The 23546-nt window shown below is 44.9% G+C and overlaps 1 protein-coding gene across 3 annotated transcripts in view; it reads right to left on the reverse strand.

Moving 5' to 3' along the window:
* The window catches only part of CRACD (capping protein inhibiting regulator of actin dynamics), a 133058-nt gene that overhangs the window by 21439 nt on the left and 88073 nt on the right, over positions 1-23546 (reverse strand). Inside the window, exons 2-7 of one of the 3 annotated variants that reach the window (XM_079153735.1) lie at positions 18046-18181; positions 16108-16129; positions 10528-10692; positions 8010-8078; positions 5450-5632; positions 1310-4013 (exon numbers count right to left, since the gene is read on the reverse strand). In XM_079153735.1, coding sequence (XP_079009861.1) covers positions 1310-4013; positions 5450-5632; positions 8010-8078; positions 10528-10692; positions 16108-16129; positions 18046-18143 — 3241 coding nt within the window. In that variant the 5' untranslated portion in view covers positions 18144-18181. The remainder of the gene's footprint in view (positions 1-1309; positions 4014-5449; positions 5633-8009; positions 8079-10527; positions 10693-16107; positions 16130-18045; positions 18182-23546) is intronic. The other 2 variants (XM_079153737.1, XM_079153736.1) reach the window with 2 other exon arrangements.

Consider the following 23546-nt stretch of genomic DNA (forward strand, 5'->3'; position numbering starts at 1 on the left):
AAGAAGATAAAACATGGCACCATGACTTGCAAAACATCCACCGTTGTTACAATGAACTTCACTCCAAGTACAGATGATGTCCCAGGGCTCGAGTTAATGATGGTACCACATGTATACAACCAACAAGTACATTGGAAGTCTGTGCTTAACATTTTTATCCTGACGGGATATTCAGTTAAACAGATTTGGTCAGCTCTGGTAGCAAGTTGAACAGCAAAACCCCCATGAATAGAGGAGGCAGCAAGTCCCACAAGGCAGGGCCCTGGTCTTGCTTCTATGTGTTTTTTGTTTTTTTGTTTTTTCTGTATCAAGAAAAATTAAATTAGCAGACACCGACAGCCCAAAATCTGAATGCTGGGTAAGAAAACAAGGGTGGTAATAGTTGGGGAAGAAAATTATAATAATTGAAGGGTCATGTCTAAAAGAAAGAAGCAAGCATGAGTTTTATTTCTTTGAGGAGAGATAAAGTGAGCAATAGAACAGGATAGGTCTTGAGAGGGAATTTGCAGATACCAGAAAAGTAACAACACAAAAGCTCATGTCAGAACTAAAAATGGACCCATCATTCAGCAGGACAAACAGAAATCATTAGAAAGAAGAAGTCTAGAAGCTGCTGATCAACATGTGCATTTAGGAAAACAAGCTAGGTAAGTGGACAATTTAAAAAGACTGTTAGGAGTTGAGTGTCTAGGAGCATGCCTGTAATTCCAGCTATTTGGGGGGCCAAGACGGGAAGTTTGCAAGTTCAAGGTCAACCTTGGCAACTTAGAAAGACCCTGTTTCAAAATAAAAAGAATCACCAGGTTTGTCCAGAAGTGAGGGATGCTCTTACATTTCTGTACAGGAGGACTTCACAGTGGCAAGCCTGCGGGGAGGATGTGAGGTTGCATTTGCAGAGCATTTCACATAAAATTAAGTGAAAGTCAAACATTTGGAGAGGGGACCCACAGATAGGATGGGGATGTCTGAAGCCCCTAGCTTCCCATCTCAGTGCAGTTACTGCCCAGAGGCAGAGCACAGACACTGGTCCATAAAACTAGTAAAGGCAAAAGATTTATGCGATCTGAAGAGAAACCAGAACGTGGAAACTAGTTTTTTTTGGTCACTGCACTTCCCCCTTAGAATGGTTAATGACATATTTATTAATTAGGACTATACTTCATATCAAATAATAAGGGCATCACTATGACTGAGTGAGTGTCCTTTGAGAATGGCAAGCTGGCCTCTATCAGTCACTGGCTACCCCAGCACTTGAGGCTCCTGCATATAAGCTGGACAGAGGCCAAGGCTCCATCCAACAGCCACCTACCTTTCCTCCCCACCTCAGGCATTTGGGAAAGTCTCTCTTGCTGAGTGGCAGAAAGAGGTGGTGAAGCAGGTTTCTTCTCTGGCACCTCTTCCTCATCCTCCTCCCTCTTCTGTCCCTTCCTTTCCTCTGGGGGTGGTGGTGAGGGTGGCTGGGTACCACTGCTCTCCTGGATCTCCTGTCCCTCCTTGGGCCTCTCGCTGGGCTCAGAGTCTGGCTTCCCAGCTCTGCGGGCCAGCAACTCTACCAGGTAGGGTCTGCTCAGTTTGGAGAGTGGGGATGGCGGCGGGGTCTGGCTGGTGGGCTTGGGAGCCAGGGCTGGTTTCTGCATTAACGGCATTTTGTTTGTTCCCTTGTCGTGCTCTAGAGCTGGGGTCTGGCTGCTGGACGGTGGGGGTGCCGGCTGGGCGGCAGGAGGAGAATGGGTGGAAGGGATTTCAGCAGAGTCCCTCCGAGGGGCTGGGACTTGCTTCCTCTCCTGGGGGAAGGATGGGCCATGCTTGGGGGCCACGCCCTCTGTCTCTTTGTCTGCACTGGCGCTTGCCCCTGCTGGCGGCCCCCCATCGCCACTGTCACTAGTGCTGCTGTGCCTCTTCTTCTTCTTTTGTTCAGCTTGTTGGTCGCAGTGGAAGCGCAAGGAGTAGTTGGTCCTTCTCAGTTTTATTCCAAAAGGTGAGGCTTTTTCTTCTGCACCTGGCATCACAGGGTCTGGCTTGGCTACACCACTTGCGGTCTCACTGTGCGCTGTGCTTGCGGATTCTGTGTGGACCGCTTTCTGCGGAGGCGAAGGCGGGCTCGGAACAAGGAAAGATGGAAGGTCTTTGGCAAATTTGCACCCCTCGGTGGTGTCTGCTGGCTCGTGGTGCACCTCCGGCTTCTCTGGGCCCTTCCGGGGCTCCGGAGTACCAGCGGGCGGGGGCGCCGTCTCTTCGCCCTGCCCCGGCCCGGGTCTTTTCCTAATGCCCTCTGCCTCCGTGTTCTGTTTGGAGGTCTCGGTGCCACCATCTGCGAATTTCTGCCAGGCCGGCATAATAGAGAACTTAGCGTTAACGGGCGGGGTCTTGCGGAGGTTCCCGCGGGAATCAGATCGGGCCCTGGGAGCGGGCTCGTCCCCTGGCCGCGACTGCTCTCTGTCGCCGCGCGGCTCGCTCTCTGCGTTCTTCAGGATTCTGGACCGAATGGAGGCCCACTCTGCCAGCGCGGCCACGCTGCTTGGCGACTCCTGGGGAGGCCGGGCTTTGCCGCCGCCTCCCCGGGGCTCGCCGGGGGCGCGGACTGGGTGCTCCGCAGTGGGGACGTCCACGTGTCTCTTTTCTTCCGACAGGCCCAGAAGGGACTTGCAGGCCGTGTCCTTGATCTGGTTCAGGTTGACCGCCGGGCCGCAGAGCTGAGCTCCGGTGACCAGAATGGCTGTATGGGGGATGCTCAGGGCGGAGGGCAGGGCGTGCGAGGCCACGCTGGCCCTCGGCGCCTGGGGTTCCTGCGCAGCAGGGCTGGGTCCCGTGTCTTTGGCGGGCGTCACGGGGGTCAGATTGACTTTGGGGAAGAGAATCTGCCTCCCTCCTGAGGACACCTGGAACGTGTAGGGCCTTGGCATGGTCTGCCGCTCATCCACTTCCTGCCACCTGAGTTCCTCCACCTTTCTGTCTTTTTCTGGAGTGGAAACTTCGTTCTTCTGCGCCGGAGGCAGGGTTTCTTCCTTCTGCCCCTCTTGCTGCTGGGGAGGGTCCATTTTGTCTGTTTCTCTTCTTTCCTCCACGACACGATGATCATCTTCGTGAAAATCGCCCCTCTTCCCCGGCTGCTCTCTTGCTGGCTCCGCCTCTTGCTTCTGCTCCTCCCGGGAGCTTTCTCTTTGCCTCTTGATTTCCAGGTGTCCTCGATCTTCTGGCTTCTCAAAGTCACTCTGCAGGGCGGTCCGCGGGCCTCTGCGGCCCTCCAGGTGCGGCTGCCTCTCTTCGTCCGGACTCTGTGGCGTATCCCCAAGCTCCTTCTGCGGTTCCGGAGCCTCCGTTTCCTGTTGCTGCACCAGCTCTGGCCTTCGCTTCGCTTCCTCTTGCTGCTGTCTGAGCCCCTCTAGTCGTTTCCCTTCCTCTTCCAGCTCCTCCCGTTGCCTCTGCTCCTCCAGCCTCCTGGCCTCCTCCTCCTGCCGTTGTGCCTCCAGCCTTCGGAGTTCCTTCAACTCCTTTTCTTCTTCCTGCCGCTGTCTCTCGGCCTCACGCTGCCTCAGCTCTTCCGGGCGCTGGGCCTCTTCCTGCAGGCGACTCCGTTCCTCGGCCTCCAGGCGCTCTCTGTTCTCCTGCTCCTTCCACTCTTGCTCTGGGCAACTTTGCTCTTCCAAGCCCCGCTGCAGCCTTTCCCCTGGCCCCTTTTCCTTCTCGGTTTCTAGCTGCAGTTCCTCCTCTTCACCCTCTTCTTCATCGCCCTCCTCTTCCAAGAGCTCCTGCCTTCTGTTCTCTTCCCACAGCCTCTTCTCCAGGGCCTGCAGCCTCTGCTCTTCCAGGCGTCTCTTCTCTGCTGCTTCTGCCTTTTGCCTTTTGCACTTGGCCTCAAGTTCTCGCCAATAGTCTTCTTGGCGTCTTTTCTCTTCCTCAGAATCCAGCAGCTCTGGTTCCTCTTCAAGCCACATGGGCTTGTCTTCTCCTGGGTGGCCATTTTGGTCCAGGGAAGGCTGCCTATCAAGGCCACCTTGCTCATTTTGTCGATCCTAACAAGAAGAAGAGAAATATTTAGTCTTTTACTTTTCTCATAGAAAACCCTTACTCTTCCAATTACAATGCAGGTGGCCTGGCAGTCTCAAAAGGGATAGGCGTTCCTAGGTACAGATACATTAGTCTCCCCTTATCTAAGGTTTTGCTTCCCATGATTTCAGTTACCTGTCCTTAATCAAATGTTAAATAAAAGTTCCTAGAATAATTCATACATTTTAAATAGCTTTTTCCCCACCTTGGAGAGAGGACTTACTGCCATTGTTGCCTAGGCTGGACTTCAATTTGCAAATCCTCCAGCCTTAGCCTCCCCAGTAGCAGGGATTACAGATGTATGCCACTATGCCCAACATTAACTTTGATAACAGTATATTGTTATCATTGTTGTTAATCTCTTACCTAGTTTATAAATTAATCTCTTGCCTAAGTTATAAATTAAACTTTAAAATAGGTATGTATAAGAAAAAACATGGTTTGTGTAGTAGTATCCAGAACTATTTGAGGTTTCGGGCCTCCACCAGGAATCTTGAAAATTTTCTTGATGGATAAGAGGAATAGTGTGAAGGTAAAGTCAGACAAAGGTCACACCAAGCAAGAGTAAACTGTGGGAGATTTACCTTCTAGCCCTTTTGTCATTCCCAAATTCCTTTTTCTTAATATAAATGAACAATAGGAAAATAAATAGCCCAAAAGTAGGAAGATGAGCAAAGAAAGAGATTTGGATCAGACATGGTGGTGCATGCTTATAACCCCAGCTACTTGTGGGTTTGAAACATGGGGGATGGCAAGTTTGAGATTCAGTCTGGGAAATTTCATTTGATTTGTTTCATAATTTAAAAAAAGTGGGGGGCTGTGGTTGTGGCTCAGTGGTAGATCACTTGCTTAGCATGTGTGAGGCACTGGGTTTGATTCTTAGCACCACATATAAATAAATAAATAAAATAAAGGTCTGTCAACATTTTAAAAAATAAAAAAAATTTTCAAAAAAGGGTTGGGGATGTAGTGCAGTGGTAGAGCACCCCTGAATTCAATCCTCTGTATCCCCTCCCCCAACATATATGCACAAAGACAGAGAGAGAATTGGAATTCATTAATGTCCCCTGAAGCCCATCACTTAGAAGTCTACTCTAGTCAGACTAAAGGCCTTTTGGCTAAGCCAGCTGGGCTGAGCTGGTCCACCTTTCTGATATACAGCAAGCACAAATCATCTGAAGTCCCTCCACCTGAGACCTCCCCCTCTGAGTTCCACCAGCCTCATCTCAGAAAGGACAGGGGAAATAGACCTACAGATACCCGCATGCAGGTACATACGAGTTCCCAATGGGTAGAGACCTAGATCCTCCTAGGGTTCTACCCCCACACCAACACACTTGGTAGAATTAGTGCCCAGCAAGCAAGGGCACCTGTCTGGGCAGCCAGAACATGATCTACGCACCCGGGCAAGTCGCCTGTGCTTCTTTGACACCCTCTGGTTTTTTGGCTTAACAGATAGTTTGTGCTTGGCAGCACTGTTGTCCAGGCGAGCGATGGCCAGGGGGATGGCATCGAGGTTGACACTTTCAATGGTGCCAGCAGAAGAGAAATGTCTTTTTGGCCGAGACGGTTTAACTGGAGCAACCTACAGTGCAGATTAAGATAAGGTCAGTCTGGATCAGAATGCCTTGCGGGGAATCCAGCAACAGTAACTGAGCTCAGCCTGTGTCTGCCCAGTCTGGCCCAGGGAACGCTGGTAAGCAAGGGGGCTGGAATTCAGTGAAATGAGCCCTGATTTTGGAATCAAAGGACAGGATGCTATTTGTTCTGCCAATGGTGATTATATTCACTGGTGAAGGTTATTTAGTCTTTGCATGGCTAATTTTCCTACTCTGATTGATATGGGTTAGAGTCAATGGAGAACCAAAGCACCTGCAGCCTGTTTTTGATAAATGGAATTTTACTGGCCTACGCTTTGCGCACTGTCTTTGGCTGCTTTTGTGCTACAAAGAAGAACAGCACAAAGGAGAGTCATGCAGTTGTGGCCTAAAGTCACAAGCCTAAAATAACTAATGGTTTGCTGGCTCCTGGACTAGATCATCTCTATGCTAAGAAATCGTGTACTCTCAGACTGTGTACATACTCAGCTCCTATGCAGGACTTTAGTCCCTTCAAGGCAGGAAGGAGTCTTTTTCATCTCTGCATCAGTCTCTTTTTTGCTCAAGTAGCAAATCTCATTTGGTAAGTGATCAGTACATACTTGTTGAAGGAATGAAGGAAAAATAAAGTATAACATCCACATCTAGGATACGGAACTTGTAATCAGCAAAAATGTTTTGACATAATTACTCCAAAGTCACAGACAGGGTACTGAGTGTACAAAAAGCTAAAGGAAAAAGGGCCTTTTTTAGGGCATGGTGACACATGCCCATAACACCCAGTGACTCGGGAGGCTGAGGCAGGAGGATTGTAGGAAGATTGTTCATGGCCGGCCTCAGCAATTTAGTGAGGCCCTAAGCAACTTAGCAAGACCTTGTCTCAAAATAAAAAATAAAAAGGACTGGGGATGTGACTCGGTGGTAAAGTGCCCCTGGGCTCAATCCTCAACACTGCCCCCCCTCCAAAAAAAAAAAAAAAAAAAGAAAGAAAACGGTTTCTGGTGAAAAGAAAAAAAAAAAGTGTCGAAAATGTGCCTCTTGGGCAGGTGCAATTCCTCAAAGGATGCACTGCAGAACAGCCTGCAGTTCTGGAATACATATGCAATCACTAAAAAGCCACAGCCTCAGACTACACATTTAGAAAGGTCAAAGCCGCCATGGCACCTGAACCAGAAGCCACACTAAATGAGAAGGTAGGAAGCCATGCCTGTAACTGCAGAGAGTTTAGTTAGGGAGAAAGGGGCTCCAGGTTACACAACGCCAACTTGCAGCAGGGGGCGCTCACAGCCCCATCTGCCAGAATCCCCAGCTCTGCACACACAAGGGCAGCCCTGGATTGGAAGGGACAGGGTTCATGGGTTTGTGTTTGTGCTGGAAGTGCAGAGTGGATGAGATTTAGGTGAAGGGCCTGCTTTTTGCAATTACCCTCTATATTTATGTACAAAAGATAAAAGACCACGCTAGCACCAAGAGCAAAATGGAAGCCCAGTGCATTATTAATTTATGAGGAAAAGCACTGAAAAATAATTCCAGCCTTTAGCCTTTTAGTTTTCATTTATTTATGGCTATCTTTTTATAATAGGTATCAAATTCTGAGCTGTTGTTGAGAAGAGACAAATTAAACATTTATTTCCATCCCCTATGAGATGCATGAGGAAAAGGTGTCAGAGCCAAAGTGACAGATTGAAGACAGAGATAAGCACTTGAAGTTGAGATTGAAGTGCCATGCTGTTTCTAGTTATCCCAGCTGGCCTTGTCATTGTCTTGCTGGTGGCACCATCTTGAGCCATTCCTTTTGTAGTAGCAGACCTGCTCAGGGTTCCACTTGCCAGATCTTGGGAAGCGGCTTGTTTCCCTGTGCAGGTGAAAAGTCCCCATCAGAGCAGACCAGCTCCTACAGAAGTGAGCTCAGGGAAAAGGATCTAGACTCCCTAGACTCCTGTAGGTAAAGCCCTAGGTTTAAAAGGGACACAAAAACATTAAAACATACTATGTACAAGCAGAGAAAGGATAAGGTCAGGTCTTTTGTTTCTTGCATCTCTAAGAGGATCCTTCCTTACACTTTTTCAATGGATTAACAGTGTCTTCAAGGATGTGATACATTTAGAAAGACGATCAACTTGTTAAGACCCCAGGGCATGCTGGGAGTGTGGCTATTTTTCAGAGCAGGGTTTAGTTCCAGCAGTTGCAATGCTGTGGAAACAGATGCACCAACCTATACCACTAGTTGCATGTTGAAGAAATTTAAAGTAACATATGAAGGCAACATTTAGAAATGGAAAATAAAGCAGTAGATTGGGGAAAAAAAGGAAAAATGGGAAGTTAAAGTAAGGAAGCTCAACAAATAAGTTCAAATCCTATTACCTTCTCTTCCATCTCACTTCCAGCTCCAGGGAGATTCAGAGGACTTGGAGAACTTGGCGTATCACTGGACTGGAACAGTAGAGAGAGTGCTCGAGTCAAACACAGGAACAGGAAGTTCTGGGCAAATAACTAAATAACTAGACACTGGCTGGGCCTGGGCAGGACTGCCTCCTCCCACACAGGGGTCAGCTGGCCTCAAAGAACCAGCAGGAGTCACAGTGGGGACTTTGCTGACAGGGACTACCTGAGGTGCAGAAGGGCCACCATCCTCTTCCCGAGTTCAATGCACTCCCACCTGGGTGGTCCCCACCTCAGCCCTGCGTTTCTGTGCTCTGGCTGAGAGGAGCTGCGGGCGGCTCAACAGCCACCTGGCCTGGGAAACGAGGCCTCTGACCTCGGAGTTCTCGCCTTTGCTGGCTGTCTTGCCCCTTCACCTGTCAGACCTCTCCCCTCTAAGCAAGGATGCAAAGGGCAGGGCTGAGAAGGCGAAAGCCCAGGGAGGAGGACAAAAAACACAGAAGGGAAAGGCTGAAGATTCACGCCCCAGTGTCCTAGGCACGCTCCAAGAGCACCCCTGCAGGCTGTCCGCGTGTTTCAGACTGGTGGACTGCTCTATCTCTTGTAGCGCCATTTTATACACAAGGATTTTCTCTTCCCTTCCAGGGTGACCACGTCAGCTTGCCCTACCTCAGTCCATTCCTCACATCACACTTAGGAAAAACTTTCAGAAAACACAAACCAGATTAAAACATTACCCTGCTTAAAATTACTCACAGGTTTTCTATTGTCTTCAAAACAGAATTCACCATTTCCCCATTGTCTACACCACCTGGCATCACCACCTACTCCCCTCCACCCCAGAAGGGCCACACTGGCCTGCTTCCTGGTCCTCTTTTGGGGATGACTTCTTGGGCCTCTGTTTTGGGATATCCTTCCATCTCGACACCCCCTGCTCTCAACTCCACATGCAGAGATGTATCCTCTCCCCTCCTAAGTTATTCACCTTTGTATTACCCTGTTTATTTTTTGTGAGGCCAATACTTTTCTTGATATGAAATGATTTTATTTATCTATTTGCTAACTTGGGTATTGTGTGAGTCCCTTCTCAATAGGGTGTAAACTTACTCGGAGGCAGCCCCTAGGCAAATCTTGCTCATCTCAGTAACACCCACATCTAAGACAAGGTCTGTTGAACAAAGATCCTTTCTTCTCCTAGGCCACTGTGCCTTGCACTTATGAGGTCACTGGTAATGGCCCAGAGGCTGTTTGAGTCCTCACAAAATCTCTGCCTCAAGAGATTTTGTAATGCTGCCACCTAGCATTGGGGAGGCTGGGGAGAGCAATCTTAGACCTACCATGAGGGAGGGCCCTATCCTGCTTCGCCCACCACCCAAAGGTGTCAATGTGTGGGTGCCAGGGGTCATCAGGGTCAGGCAGAGATGGACAATGGGGTGGACCACGCTTTACTTCCCTTCCTTGCTTCCCTCTGCAAGTCACTTGCACCTTTCTTACTACTCTCGTCACATATTAGCTGATAAAAGGCATGATTTCTTCTGAGATGCCCATTTGAATAACATCTACTACAATTTACTACAACTAAAGCTTATTAAGCTTTTTCCTTTAAAAGAATGCTTTTTCCTTTAAAAAAGCAAAACTGAAGCCCCATCCCTCATTTATAAATTCCCAATTCTAGTTTGTAGGACTTATGTTTCCTTTTCCATAAATGCTCTAAGGACATCCTTTCTGCTGCTGGAAAAAGTCTCAATTCAGGATATGCTCAACGTATTACCTTAAAGTGTCAACGGACAACATTTAGATGAAACAGTGCTAGAATGTGACTTTCTACACTAGGGTGACTTCGAGCTGGCCTGTTGATGTATTCTAGCTCACTGAGCCCCTACTGCTTTCTCTTTTTCATTTCCCTTTAAATTAGTCCAATCTGACAAGTAATTACACAGTACAACTAAACAGGCACTAGTCAAGATCTTGGGGGGTGGGAGGGGTGGGGGGGAAAGGGAAAAAAATAACAATGAATCAAACAACATCGCCCTATGTAAATTTATGATTTTTAATAAAAAAATTAAAAAAAAATTTAATTCTCTAAAAAAAAAAAAAGATCTTGGGGAGACCCAGATGGGTAAGACCCACTTTATCCTCAAGGAAGCCGAAGTTTTGAGATGGAGAGAGAACAGCCCCATGGACAGAGACAGGGACGGGAGGTACAGAGCAAAGGTAAAGAGAAAATATACTCAGAGGTGAGGCTGGGCAAGAGTTCCCAGAAGAGTTGGGCACAACCTGAGCCTTGAAGGGTATGTGAAAAGCGTCTGCCCCCTCCTTCTTCCCCTCCTCTTTGCTGGTCCCAGGAAGTACCCTCCACTCCTGGGCTACTCTTCAGAAAAGCTCCTCCCATCTTATTCTCCCCACTGCAGACTGCAGGGTCATGAGAAGCCTGTGTCCACTGCCTAAATTCCTGTGAATGGCTTATGAGCAATCAGGTCATTCCCTGGTAGAGACTCACTTTGTTCTCAGCGTCTGAGAGGATGATGTCCTGCTGAGCCACAATTTCCATGGGACTGGCTGGGAACAGGTCCTCTTCTGAGCTGGCCTCTCCACTGCCTGCCTTCTTCATGGGAATGGCATTGGGTGGCCGCTGCCCAAACTTGATATTCTTGCCCAATTGTCGCTGGAGAGGAACAAAAGAAAGATATTCTGAAGCAGTGGAGCGGTCCCCAAACCCACAACCAGGTTCCCCAGCATTTCTAGGAAGCGCTGAGGCATATGCCCGTGCCCAGCTGCTTTCTAGACCCACCCGCCATGCCAGGGAACCACAGGCAGGCTTGTAGTATCTGCATGTTTTTGTCCCTTTTTCTTTCCCATCTTCAAGCAGTGAGTTTTTTCATCCGGCCACCTCTTTCATGGAAATGCCAACATTTTCTAGTGGGTACAGGTACAATATTTCAGAACCAAAAGTTGGAATATATGTTCTTGATTTTAGATTTGTCTATAAATCTAGAAAAGTCTTTTTTTTTTTTAAGTACAAAAATTATATGGAAAACAGTTACACGAAATGTAGGAACCTCTGGGGGAAATGAAGACTCCTGGAGTGGGTGTAACATGGGAACTTTCTAGCCTCTTCTGGACATGTTCCCTGTGACAGTTTCTTCTTCCACCTCCCCGCCTGCAGCCCCATGCCAGACCTCATACTCAAGCCGTGGTGGGCACGGCTAAGGTGAAGAAGGTCCCTGGGCTCGCAGATCTCCCCTGATCAACGTGAGAGCATATAAGGGATGGGAACAAACTGGACTTCTTTGCCTTTGGGGCAAATGAAATAGGGGACCAAGACTGAAGGAACCAGGAAGAGAAAAGGGTCAAGGAGGGGTGGACTACGGGTAGGTGGTAGCTAAAAGGATAGGGAGAAGGGAAGATAAAGAGTATTTGGAATTAGACAAGGGCCAGATTAGAAAAGAAAAAAAAAATGTTGTCAGATGTTTTCCAGTGTCCCTGGGGTGGGGGGTAAAATTGCCCCCAACGGAGAACCACTGCTCCAGATATCAGGTTCTTGAGTTTCACAGTCCTTATATGCCTCAAAAAAATTATCTGATATTTATCTTTAATCTGGCTAATGTTTAATCCCACAGACCAGTAAAGAGCCTTAGCAATCACCTACTTGAAACTTCTCACTTCGCAAAAAAAAAAAAAAAAAAAAAAAAAAAAAAAAAAGCCAGAGGTCTGACAGGGAGAGGCAATCGGCCCAAGCCCCAAAGGAATCAGAACCCGAGTCTTCTACAATCACATTCAGGGTTGTTGTCATTGCACTTCATCAGCTCTCATAAATTTGACAATGTCCTTCCTGCTTGCAGGGGCAGTTATATAAAGAGATGATGCAGCATTTTAAATATTCGTCAGAAGTTCCCTAGAGGGAATTGCCCTCTCTCCCTTGGAACTCAATGGTACCAAATCCACCCACGTGTGCCCAGCTCCCCCACCCCCAGCCTTGCCTAGGGAGAAGGGACACACACGACAGAGACGGGCCCCAGCCTCCCCTCCCCGCGTCCCCAGGGAACCCCGCATGCCAAGGCAGGAGCACCGCAAGGCAAGGGCGCGGATCTGGGCCGTGGGTGTTTCAGCCTGAGCAGGGCTCCCCAGCCCCACAGGGAAGGAGCGCACATCCAAAGCCTGAGTTCAGCCAGGGAAGGGCAGCTTCAGCAGCTTGAAAGGGTTGCAGGGAGGAAAAGGCTGAAAAAAGGTGTTTTCCAAAAACAAGCCTAGCAGGAAATGGCAGTTAGTGTCTACTCTAAGCAGGTCAGTAAGCAGGCACGGTTAGAACAGCGATGGAGTCAGACAAGAGGACATGGAGGCGCAAAGCCAGCGGCGAGCTGGGCTCTGCTGCCCAGGGCAGAGGACGGGGGCAGGTTCCTGTGTCCTCCCAGGCTGGCCTTCCTAGTAGTGTTGGCCAAGATCTTGGGGCTGTCCCAAACCCCTGTGATCCTGGACACCTTCTATGAGCAGGGTCTGCTGTTTGCCAATGCCCCTGAATTACTGAGATGTAGGCGTTTCTTTGTTTAATTGACATATACTAATTGTATGTATTTATGGAGTATGATATTCTAATACATGTATACGGGGTATAGTGATTAGGTTAGGGTAACTGGCATATCCATTACCTCAAACACTTATTTCTTTGTGTTGAGAACACAGTTCTCTTTTTCTAGTTGTTTTGAAATACACAATAAATTACTGTTAACAAATATTTCAATACATGTATTCAATGTCTAATGATTAAACCAGGGTAATTGACATATCCATCATCTCAAACATTTATCATTTCTTTGTTAGGGATATTCAAAATTCCCTTTTTCAGCTATTTTGAAACATATAGTATATTATTGTTAACTATAGTCACTCTACAGTGCTACAAAACACTAGAACTTAGTCCTCCTCTTAACAGTAATGTTGTACTGTGGACCAACTGCGGTGAGGGTATTTCTCGTACCTCTAATGGAAAGGATGTCTTTATTGTAATTCTTGGCCTAATATTCCCATGCCATTTAGTCGGGAATGAATATGCTGATATTTTCCTTTTTAAAATAGTGATGTTGGTTCTTTCCGATGCTTAAGAAGCAAAAAAGAATGTGGCAAAACATAATCACATTCTAGACAGAAATAACTCCAAAGATGGGATGACTATTGTGGCCACAAACAGAAAAGGAAAGAGAACATGAGAAGAAACAAATAGATGAGTAAGAATGGGAACAGTACAGTACCAGGGGCAAAGCTGGAGGTGAGGAAGGGACAGGTTCACAAATGAGGTAGAGAATTCAAGAGGCAGATCGAGGGAAGGTGCTGGGGACAGAGGAAAGGCTTAGGGAAGATGGGAGAGAAGGGCCCAGCGAGAGTTGAAGGCCCTGCGGGCAGTTCCAATGGCTGGAGGACCTGGGGGACAGACAGGGAAAGAGGACAGGAGGGAATGACAGTGTGTGTGTATGTCAAAGTGTTGGTTCCTGTCACAGATATGTTCATCCTGTCAAAGGAAAAACACTGCTGTCACCTTTGAAAATGAAAATGTCCCTCTTGGTACAGGAGCAGACTTGAAATCCCACCAGAAAAAAAAAGATTCAGGCTGGTGGCTGGGGACCTTGCGGGTGGGAACTGGGAGGCAGAAGGGAATGGTGGCAGGGATCTGGAGTACAGCTAGTCTCTGTGTCCAAAGGACTGTCCTCGCAGACACACCCTGCAGCTGCCAGGCAATAGACGGTGGGACTTAGGGTCCAGAGCTGTGGCCACTGATCCTTCCATACCCAAGGACCAGGAGCTCCCACCAGCACGCCCTCTCCCGCCAGCTGACTCAAAGGAGACTGGGCCCTTACGTCATTTTGTGAAATTTATGACGATTAAGATATGACTACCAAAACCTGTTGGGCAATCTCGGGTGTCAAGTGAGCTGACTACGTGGATAAACATGGCTTTTCTGTTACTCTAATTTGTACACTACTCAGTTATTGTCATAAGAGGAACTAGGACATAAATGAGCAGTCACCTCTATAAGATGAGGTGGTCCTAGGTTCAGAGACAAACTACTGCTCTCCTCACCTTTTTGTTTTGTTTTGTTTTGTTTTTTAAATACCCATGAGCTGTCTTTATACACACTGCAGTTATTACTTGTGTCTATACTGAGTCTATCCCTGGGCTGTGAATGGAGTTACTGTTGAGGCTGGAATGTGAGCTAAGAGGAACCATATTTTATTCATTCACATTGGGCCATTTGGTTGTAATATGGAATGCCAGAGAATGACGCTACAGGAATGTACATTCATATTCATGAGGTTTGTTCCTATGGTGTGGAAATGCCAAGCACATCGTTTTCTGCAGTTCTCTCATTGCCAGAGTCTAGAATTCCCCAGATTTTTCATGGCCATTCTTTAGACCATGTCCATAAGAGTAAAGCAGAGGAACAATAAAGTTGCTGTCTTCTTGAACAAACTACAGATACTTCCATTGTTAAATTAAAAAAAAAAAAAAGAAAAGCATACCAATTTTAAAACAACTGCTCTTTTAAAAGTGACTTTTGAAATGGCTAAGTGCAGGTGTTTATTCTTTGTGTTCTTGACAGCTGCATTAGGTATCAAAATGCTCAAATGTATGATTTTGGGTATTTTAAAATAAAATCCAGCTCAGTAGGGGATTCTAGCTACTGAGGACAAAGGTTTCTCTCCTATGCCAAATAATCCATGATACAATATGTCCTGACAAAGATCTGGTATAACTGTAAAAATCACCTACAGACTTAGAGTGTGATACGCCTGAGTTTTATCATCGGCTGGGACATAACCTCACAGCCTAGTCTGATCTCAAGGAGGCACCAATCCATGCTGCTGGGATCTATAGGTAATATCAAGGTCACTGTAGTCCAAATGCCACAAGGTAAAACACATAGCCACCTTGCACAACAGTAGGTGAAGAGTGACTTCACACATGTGGCAGGTCTCAGGAAATAGAGAGGCCCTTCACATTACCCATTACAGGCTTCCCCTTTATCGTACAGGTGGGCAAAATGAGTGTCAGACAGTTCAGTGGCTTCTCACAAGGCCACACAGCCAAGTGGTGGTAGAGGCCTGACACACTTTTTATTTCACCTAGTTCCCTCACTCATTCAAATGCCATGAATCCTGCTGGCCGAGGGACAACTGGCTTCTTATGTACAGAGTCTTCAAAAAGGACACTGTTGTTTTTGTCCCTGTAACTGTGTGCCCTATATATTAAAATTTGTTCTCACTCCTCACATGTATTATTATTATTACTAATTAGGTTAGGTACTGGGAATTGAACCCAAGGGCACTTAACCACTGAGCTACATCCCCAGCCCTTTATATATTTTTTTTTATTTTGAGACAGAGTCTTGCTAAGTTGCCTGGTTGGCCTTGACTGATCCTCCTGCCTCAGCCTCCTGAGTAGGTGGAATTACAGGTACGTGCCACCAGGCCTGGCTGAATTATTTTTATACTCAGAAAAAATTTAATTTTTTAAAAAAGGTTCAATAGTTTGCCACAAAAATCTTAGCAGGTGGTAGGCTGGCTTTACTCAGGAAAGGACAGATTGATTTATGCTATATGCAGCTATTCTGTACTGAGAGCTGCTAACAGCTGCCGTCTAGGTGAGATGGCTTCGTGTGGACACTGGAGGGCAGCCTTTTCAAACGAAGAAAGACGGACGCCCTTCTGTGGGTTTCTAAGGGCTCTGAGGGCTGGGCAGTTTTTTAAGCTATGGAGAAAAAATGTTTTGAAATGGAATTCCAGTAGAAATCTCATTTCAAAAGAATGTCTTAATATGGTGGCTAATCAATTTGACATTTACTGTCAAAGAGGTGTTATCCATTCTGTATCTCTCTTTAAAAATAAACATAACACATACACAAGGACAATTCCAGACATAAAAACATACATGCCTCTGACACACTGAACTCTCTCATTCCATGCTGGAGTTTATGAGAGGGCGGTCTTTTACGCTGCTTACTAAGCATCAACACCAGCATAACGTTGTCATGGAAAAATGCAAAGCATTCATGCAAGTTAATAAAGTTACTACTATTTCTACGACTTACCAGGAACATACTGCTTAGTCGACTGAAAAATAAAGCACAGTCTTTTGGGGGTGATACAGTCACATCTTAGGTTACTCCAAAACTCACATTTGCTATGATCACGGTCCCCAAGTCCCTCCTTGAAGAGCAAAAGCCTTTTGTATTTTCAAAAATATCACTAGAGAGCTGAAAGGAAGCTTGTGAATCCATGCAAGCAGAAGCAAAATTAGGCAGACCTCATATGAGGAGGTGTTGTCAAAATGAGAGAACTCAAATCGTTACTCTACTTTATTCCCATGTTTTCTTCTTGTATTAAAAGAAGTGTCACTTCAAGGAAGTTAGTTATTTGACATTTCATTAATTAATGCAATCAGGTTATTTAAAAATCATGCTTATTGGTAACAAGTCATTAGCACATATTTTTGAGTTTCTATATTTTCATTATTACATAATAATATATTTTTTACAACCCTAAATCCAGTTTTAGGAGAGGCAGTGGCATGTGGTATGATACAGAGCCTTATCATTTAAGACAACAGGCTACTGTCTATTTTTTCAAGAACTTCTAGAAAGGCCCTGTAAAATATAGCTATTTCATGTCCTGAGTTCTGCATGTCATTCCTCTAAGAAAAGGGATATGACGAGCCAGTTCAAAACCTATTGGAAATACTACTCTAGAAATCAAAAGATGGGAAGGGGGAGGTGGCTCAAGGTTTTCCCTGGCCATCCCCATCCTCCCTTCTTCTCCAACCTATGGGAAGTGTCAGCTTGCTTTTCCATCAATCTATGAACAGCCTAAGAACACAGCCAGCTAGAACCAGGAGTGGACGTTGGCTGGGGCAGGCTGGAATCTGAAGAACAGGCCTGGGCTGGCTCTGCAGGCAGGACTCTGGCCCTGGGCATGGGTGGCCACAGGCATAAAGATCTGGGCACGGCTGGGTGTGGCTGCAGGGTGTTGGCTCCCTATTCACCACATGCCACCTTTGGCTGAGTATGTGTGGAATATGTGACCAAACACAGGTCACAAAATACAAAGCTCACGCTCAGGAGAACAAGAGCAGCTCATGAAGAGAAAATTTCCTTTTGCATACAATGCTTCATTATACCAGTAGCTACTCGGGTCAGCTCTTCCTTTTTCCTTCCCCCTACTCCTTATTCATTCCTTCATTTGTTGTGGTAGACTTACAGACAGTGAGAATCTGCAGGCCAGAATCCTCTGTTCAAAATCTGGGTAGCCTTCAAGCACTCCCATCTCAGAGAATGCTTGCTGTGGCATTGCTCATGGGTGTTTTGGGGCAAGGGAATTCTACCAAGCACTGGGGCAAACCTACAGTCAGACCCTCAGTGTTTTCGCTCTTCTTGCTTATCCTGGAGTCCCCTTATTTTGATTGCAGTTGGTAAAGAATTATTGTGTTTTCATTGCTAGGGAGTCACTGTCTGAGTCAATTTTGCATGGGAAAACTGTCCCACTCTGCAGCATGAACAGGAAGGAGTGTGTGGTGTTCGCCTAAGACAAGGTGGCTGGGGAACCAGATTTACAAACACAGCAGAAGTCTCATCCACCGATAGAGACTGACAGTGAACATGTGCTATGCAGACTGCATTGACAGGGATATGGGTCCATTTGGTTAGGAGCGTTTTTCTCCCATCCAAGCCCTGCATCTTCTCTTGGGTACTTGTTCTTTTCATGTCCAGTCAAAAAATAAACAAACAAATAAATAAAAAAGGTTTATTTGAGAGACAAGGGGAGGGTAAGTTGTGCAGGTGAGTATGGTGGTGATGTCTCATAGGGTCACAGGAAACTTCCAGAGAACTGAGTCAGGATCAGGAAGGAATCTCATCAGGAGCAATCCTGGACCTCCCAATCCATTACTCAAGGACAAGCTAGGGACTTGTCCACTTCCCTCCATGGCTGGACCCCTCCTCTGGCTCTGACCTTCCAGTCTTAGGCTGTCTTACCTGAAGAGTTTTGACTTTGCCCAGGATGTTGTCCTGTGACATTGCTTGAACTGTCTGCTCACTTTCTGCTCCCCCATCAGGGATAAAAATACTGTCATGGGAAAGCGCCCGGGTTCCCATAGAATAGTTGAAGGACCTGGAATGCAAATCATGGGCTTCATTTATTAGGATGATAAATTTCTTTTGGCAATTCAATTTTCTGCTCTGACTTGAGGGACTTCACCCATGTCCCCTGTCTCATTCAGAAATCGCTTCCAGCACTGTGGCCCCTCCTGCTGGGGATCAGTCAAGGGGCTAGATAGATGAAAATTTCCTCCAGGAATGAGAGAGCATGCCTCTTATACAATCCTGGTTCAGAACCACTCAGAGGGAACCCAAAGACTGTTAGTAGAGGACTCAGGGTAGAGGTTAATGCAGAACTTTTAATTGGAGATTTTCCAGCTGGGCAGTCATATCAGTTTTGTCCTAGGATAGCTTGTCAATCAGCATTTACTAATAACATTCAGATCTAGAAGTGAGAGGCAAGAGGTTCTTTCATAATCAAGTTGAAATAAAGATATGTACATCTAAAGCAAAGGCTTTGGAATAGAACCATAGTTCCTCATAGGGATGATCAATGCTTGAGGAATTCAGAGAAGGGGGAGGAATTTGGATGGGTCTTTGTGACAGGCCTCATACATACTGAACACCTACAGGTGGTTAGCACCCAGCTGCTATGGTTTAGACGTGGTGTGAACCCAAGGGTTCATGCATTGGAAGCTTAGTTCCCCATAGGGTGATGTTAAAAGATGGTAAAATCTTTAAGAGGTGGGGCCTAGGTCACTGAGGCCACTGCTTCTGGAAGGAAGTGATGTACTTCTCACAGGACCCTGGTTAGTTCTGATTAGAACTGGTATAAAGAGCAAGCCCAGCCCCTCCCGTGCTCTGGCTTCCAGCCTCACCGTGTGAACTCTACCTATTGCACACAGCCTGCTATGATGCCATCTACCATGATGTGATGTATACAGAGAGCCTCTGCCAGAGCCAGCACCATGCTCTTTGGACTTTCTGGTTGTAGGACTATGAACCAAATAAATCTTACTTTTTTGGCTCTTATTTATTAGAACTTATTTTTAGAATTCTAAGTAATAAATCTTATTTTTTATAAGTTACCCAGCCTCAGGTATGTCATTATAGTAATGGGCAATGGACCTGGGGGTGTAGCTCAGTGATAGTGTGCTTGGCATGCATAAGGCCCTTGGTTCAATTCCCAGCACCCTCCCTCCTAAAAAGGAAAGAAAGAAAAAGAGAAAGGAAGAAAGAAAAAAGAACAAGAAAATGGACTAATACACAAGCTCTTTAGTTGAAAGTTTGGACTTTGAGGAAGTCCAGACTTCCGTCTGACATGAGGTATGAACAGGGAAGAATACAGGATGAGGAAGCTGCAGAAGCAAACTCCTTACTGGATCTTGGGAACTAACTTGTCTCTGGAAAAGAACACCTACCAACGCTTCCAGTTCCTCAGGGCAGGAGAGCCGTTCACCTTCCCTTTGGCAAGAGAGCACATTTCCCCAATGCCAGGCAACATGGTGGCACTAGGGGAGTGGCGAGGGGTGGGGAGGTGACAGCATCCCCAGAAAGAGACCTCAACTGGGGATTTTCTCAGTGAACAAGTGCAGGAGAAAACAGCCTTCCTGCAGGTCCCTCCTGCTGAATTATGGAATGAAGTGTGCAGGATCCCTGGGCAGCTGTACTGTTCCCTGTCCCAGTCTAGACTGAGCTGGGAAGACTGGTTATAAAATTATATCACTTAATTTGCCAAATTACAGGAAGTATGGCAAAGAGTATTTGAGGTTTAGAAATGAAAGGCTTGGATATGAACCTCCTGGCTGTGTGACATTAGGCAATAACACCATCAAGTAACCAACCAACCAATGAATCAGCCTTCAGTTTGATTTCATCTGTGCATTTGATTTCACTCTATGAATTGAGGTTTAATTTCATTATCTCATTTAATCCTTATCATCACCATCTTGTTAGAGATGAAGTACACAGTTGTGTGTGCAGCACATACCACTGCCAGGTTAAGTTCCAGTCCAGCTTCTACATCAATTCTTTTTTTTTAATATTTTTTAGATGTTGCTAGACCTTTATTTTATTCATTTATTTTTATAAATGCTGAGAATTGAACCCGGTGCCTCACACATGCCAGACAACTCCAGCCCTTCTAAGTCAATCTTGACTGTGTCATGGAAGTTTATCATCCTTGCTTCCATCATTTTTTCCAGGTAGGCTAAGAATTTGCACTCTGCTGCTCTTTTCTGTTGCCACCAAATGTTCTTTGTTGCCAATCAGGATTTTGTCTGCCCATCCCCCAGTTACAGATGATCATATTGAAAACAAGAAAAAAATATTAATAATAGAAGTTGTAAATTATTATAATAATAGAAGTAGTCATATTGTTAATAGTTAATTCTAGCTAAATTTTATTGGGCACTTAAGACACCCCTTGAATATGTTAGCTTCTTACTGTAATATCTAAATCCTTGATATATAATATTTAAATCTTGGGTGGTAAACACTATTATTAAGTCTATTTTATAGATGGGAAACTAAGACTTAAAGACAGTAACTTGCCATAAATAAAGGAACTGTCTATATGTGAATCTGACCCTGGCCTCTGTACCCTTAGTCTGCTTGTCTGTTTTAACCGTACTAACCCTGTACTATAGCTTCCAAATGAGTCATGATATCTATAGTTTTTCAGATTTAATATTTGGGTCTTTTCTCCCAAGAAGGCTATTCTGTCTCTTTGCATTTCTACATGAGTTTCCCCCCCCCCCCGCCCCCGTTTCTCCTATGCTTCTGAGATTATTTTTGTGATGGCATTAGATCTATAGATAAATTTTGGGTTAACCAATGTCTTTACAATATTAAAACTTTTATCCATGAACATGGGCTACCTCTGGGTATTTAGAGCATCATTAATTTCTTTCAAAATGTCTTGGTAGTTTTCTGTATAGAGGTCTTATACATGTTTTGATAGATTTTTTTTCTTACATATTTGGTGGTTTTAAGTCTTTGTAAATGATAGAAGTCAAAATTCTTATTTTCTGACTTTTTTAAATTGGTGGAATATAAAATACAACAGTTTTTAATATACTTATAACCAGCAACTCTGATAAACTTATTTACTAAATATAATAATATAATTGCTGATTTTTTTGGATTTTCTACATAATACAATCAGGTAATGTGCAATAAAGATCACTTTATTTCTTTTCCAATACTGTATTTTTTTTCTTTTACTTTCTTTCTTTTTTTCTTTCCATACTGAATTAGCTAGAATCTTCATAAAAAATTGAATAGAAGTGGTGATGGCGGACCTTGTAATGTTCTTAAACTTAGGGAGAAAACAATATTTCAGCATTAAGTATGGTGGTAGCTATAGATTTTTTATAGATATGATAGTCTCACTGCTTCTTTGAAAAGACATATAATCTGTATTTTATTTACAGTGGAGTTAAAAATTCATTTCTTTAACTTTGGTTTTCAGCAGTTTTACTGTGATATGGCATGAATGTCTCCTAATTTATCCAGTCTGGAATACACAGTGCTTTTTAAATCTGTGGCTTGATGTCTTTCATCAGTTTTGGAAAATTCTCAGTCTTTATTTCTCGTTATTTCCCTCTAATTTCTTTCTGATACCCTCACATTAGGCCCTTTCAAAACAAATCATTTGTCTTTTATTCTCATGTGTGTTAATTTCATTCTTTTTACTAAAAATGATTCAGTCTAGAACTTTCTATGGACTTGCCTACCAGCTAATTCTCTCTTCAGCTTGTCCACTCTGTTATTAAAATTCCCTATTCAGTTCTTAATTTCAGAAGTTTTTTTTAAAATCTCAATTTCCACCTATTTTTTTTTAATTGACTTCAATTCTCCAGTGAACCTCTCAATCTCATCAACTAATTTCTTGACTATACTACTCACAATTACTTAAAAAGTCTCTGAAACTCCAGTGTCTTAGTCACTTCTGTGTCTATTTCTACTATCTTGTTTTCCTTTTAGTCTGTTTCTTAGATAATGTCTGACTGGTAATGTCTTATGAATTATACATGTCATAAATGAAAAAATTTAGAGGTTAGGTTCTCTCCTTCCAGAGAGGATTCATCCACTTCTCTTGTAGGCAGCAAACAGCAAGGTAGCAGGTAACCCAATCCAATCTGATTCATGGCTGGCCAGCAATCTTTGTAAGGCTCAGACTATCTCTCTTTTCACTTCTAAGTCCTCTTGTAGTCTCAACAGAGAGCCTAGGCTATTTCCTAAATTCCCACTACTTGGCAGGCTGGGAACCCCAATTTTTATCTTTCCAGTATAGCAGGATGCCAAAACCTCTATCCTGTCAGCCTCTTTCCCTGAGCAAGCTTTCTCAGCATATACCTCAAAAGGAAATCTCCGTCTAAAAATTTGCCTTCACTCTTCTGGACTTCTCTTGGGGATCTTAATCCTTCAAACCCTGACTACCTCAGCAGCCTCAAACTCCCAAGTTTTGGGTCCCTGATCCCCTGACATTGCCTACAGCAATCCTGCCTTCTCTTCCTGATGTCAGCTACCCACAGGCTTTCTGACCTTGCACCAAAAAGCAACTAAGGACCACAGGAGAGGAAGAATATGCAGACGGCTGTGCTCAACTATTGCTTTTTCTGAGGCTGGCCTTGAACTCTTGGTCCTCCTGCCTCAGCCTCCCAAGTCACTTGGATTATAGGCATACACCTCCACGCCTGGCTTGGATGTCTTTATTTTAACACTTTTCTGTATTTCTAGTTGTTCTTGGTGGCAGCACAGATTTGCCACAGGCTACTTCATTCCAGTCATAAGTGGAAGTAATTAAATAACTTGATATTTATTAAGTTTCTACCTCATGATACACATATCAAAGATTATTTGTTGACATTGCCATTTCTCTTAAGAGGATTACTTTTCCCAAAGTGATCATAAACCTTTATACCTTTGTTGTTGTTGTTGTTGAATTTAGTTTTGTTTTAATTTAAGGTGCTAGAAAAAACAGCAGTGAAGATTGGAAACTGGATTATTAGTTACATGAGTGAACATGCTCTTGTAAGTAATTTCATTTAAATAATGCAACTTTATAGCATTGTTGCTGGCTCCAATGATGTAGATTATTTCCTTTTCTCTGAAGAGGAAGCTGAGACATTGCTCAAAGTTCCAGAGTCTAGGGCAGGGTTAGAATGGAAACCAACAGCCCACATGGGGAGATCTAAGCTCAACACTATGTTCTAGTGAACAAAGAGCTTGGAATCATTGTCCTGAACCAACTGAGAACTACAAAGTACACGATTGGGAGGTGAAGGGTCGATTTTCCACAAACGGTACCTCAGCAGAGTTCATCTGGACCTCTCCATTCTTAACATTTAAACTTCTTTCACGACTGATTGTGAAGCAGGCCACCCTTCCTTCTCCACACCTCCCTTTGTTATGAGTAAACTAAGAGGTAAGGG

The sequence above is a fragment of the Sciurus vulgaris genome (genome assembly GCF_902686455.1).
Source record: "Sciurus vulgaris genome assembly, chromosome: 9".
NCBI classification, from domain to species: domain Eukaryota; kingdom Metazoa; phylum Chordata; class Mammalia; order Rodentia; family Sciuridae; genus Sciurus; species Sciurus vulgaris.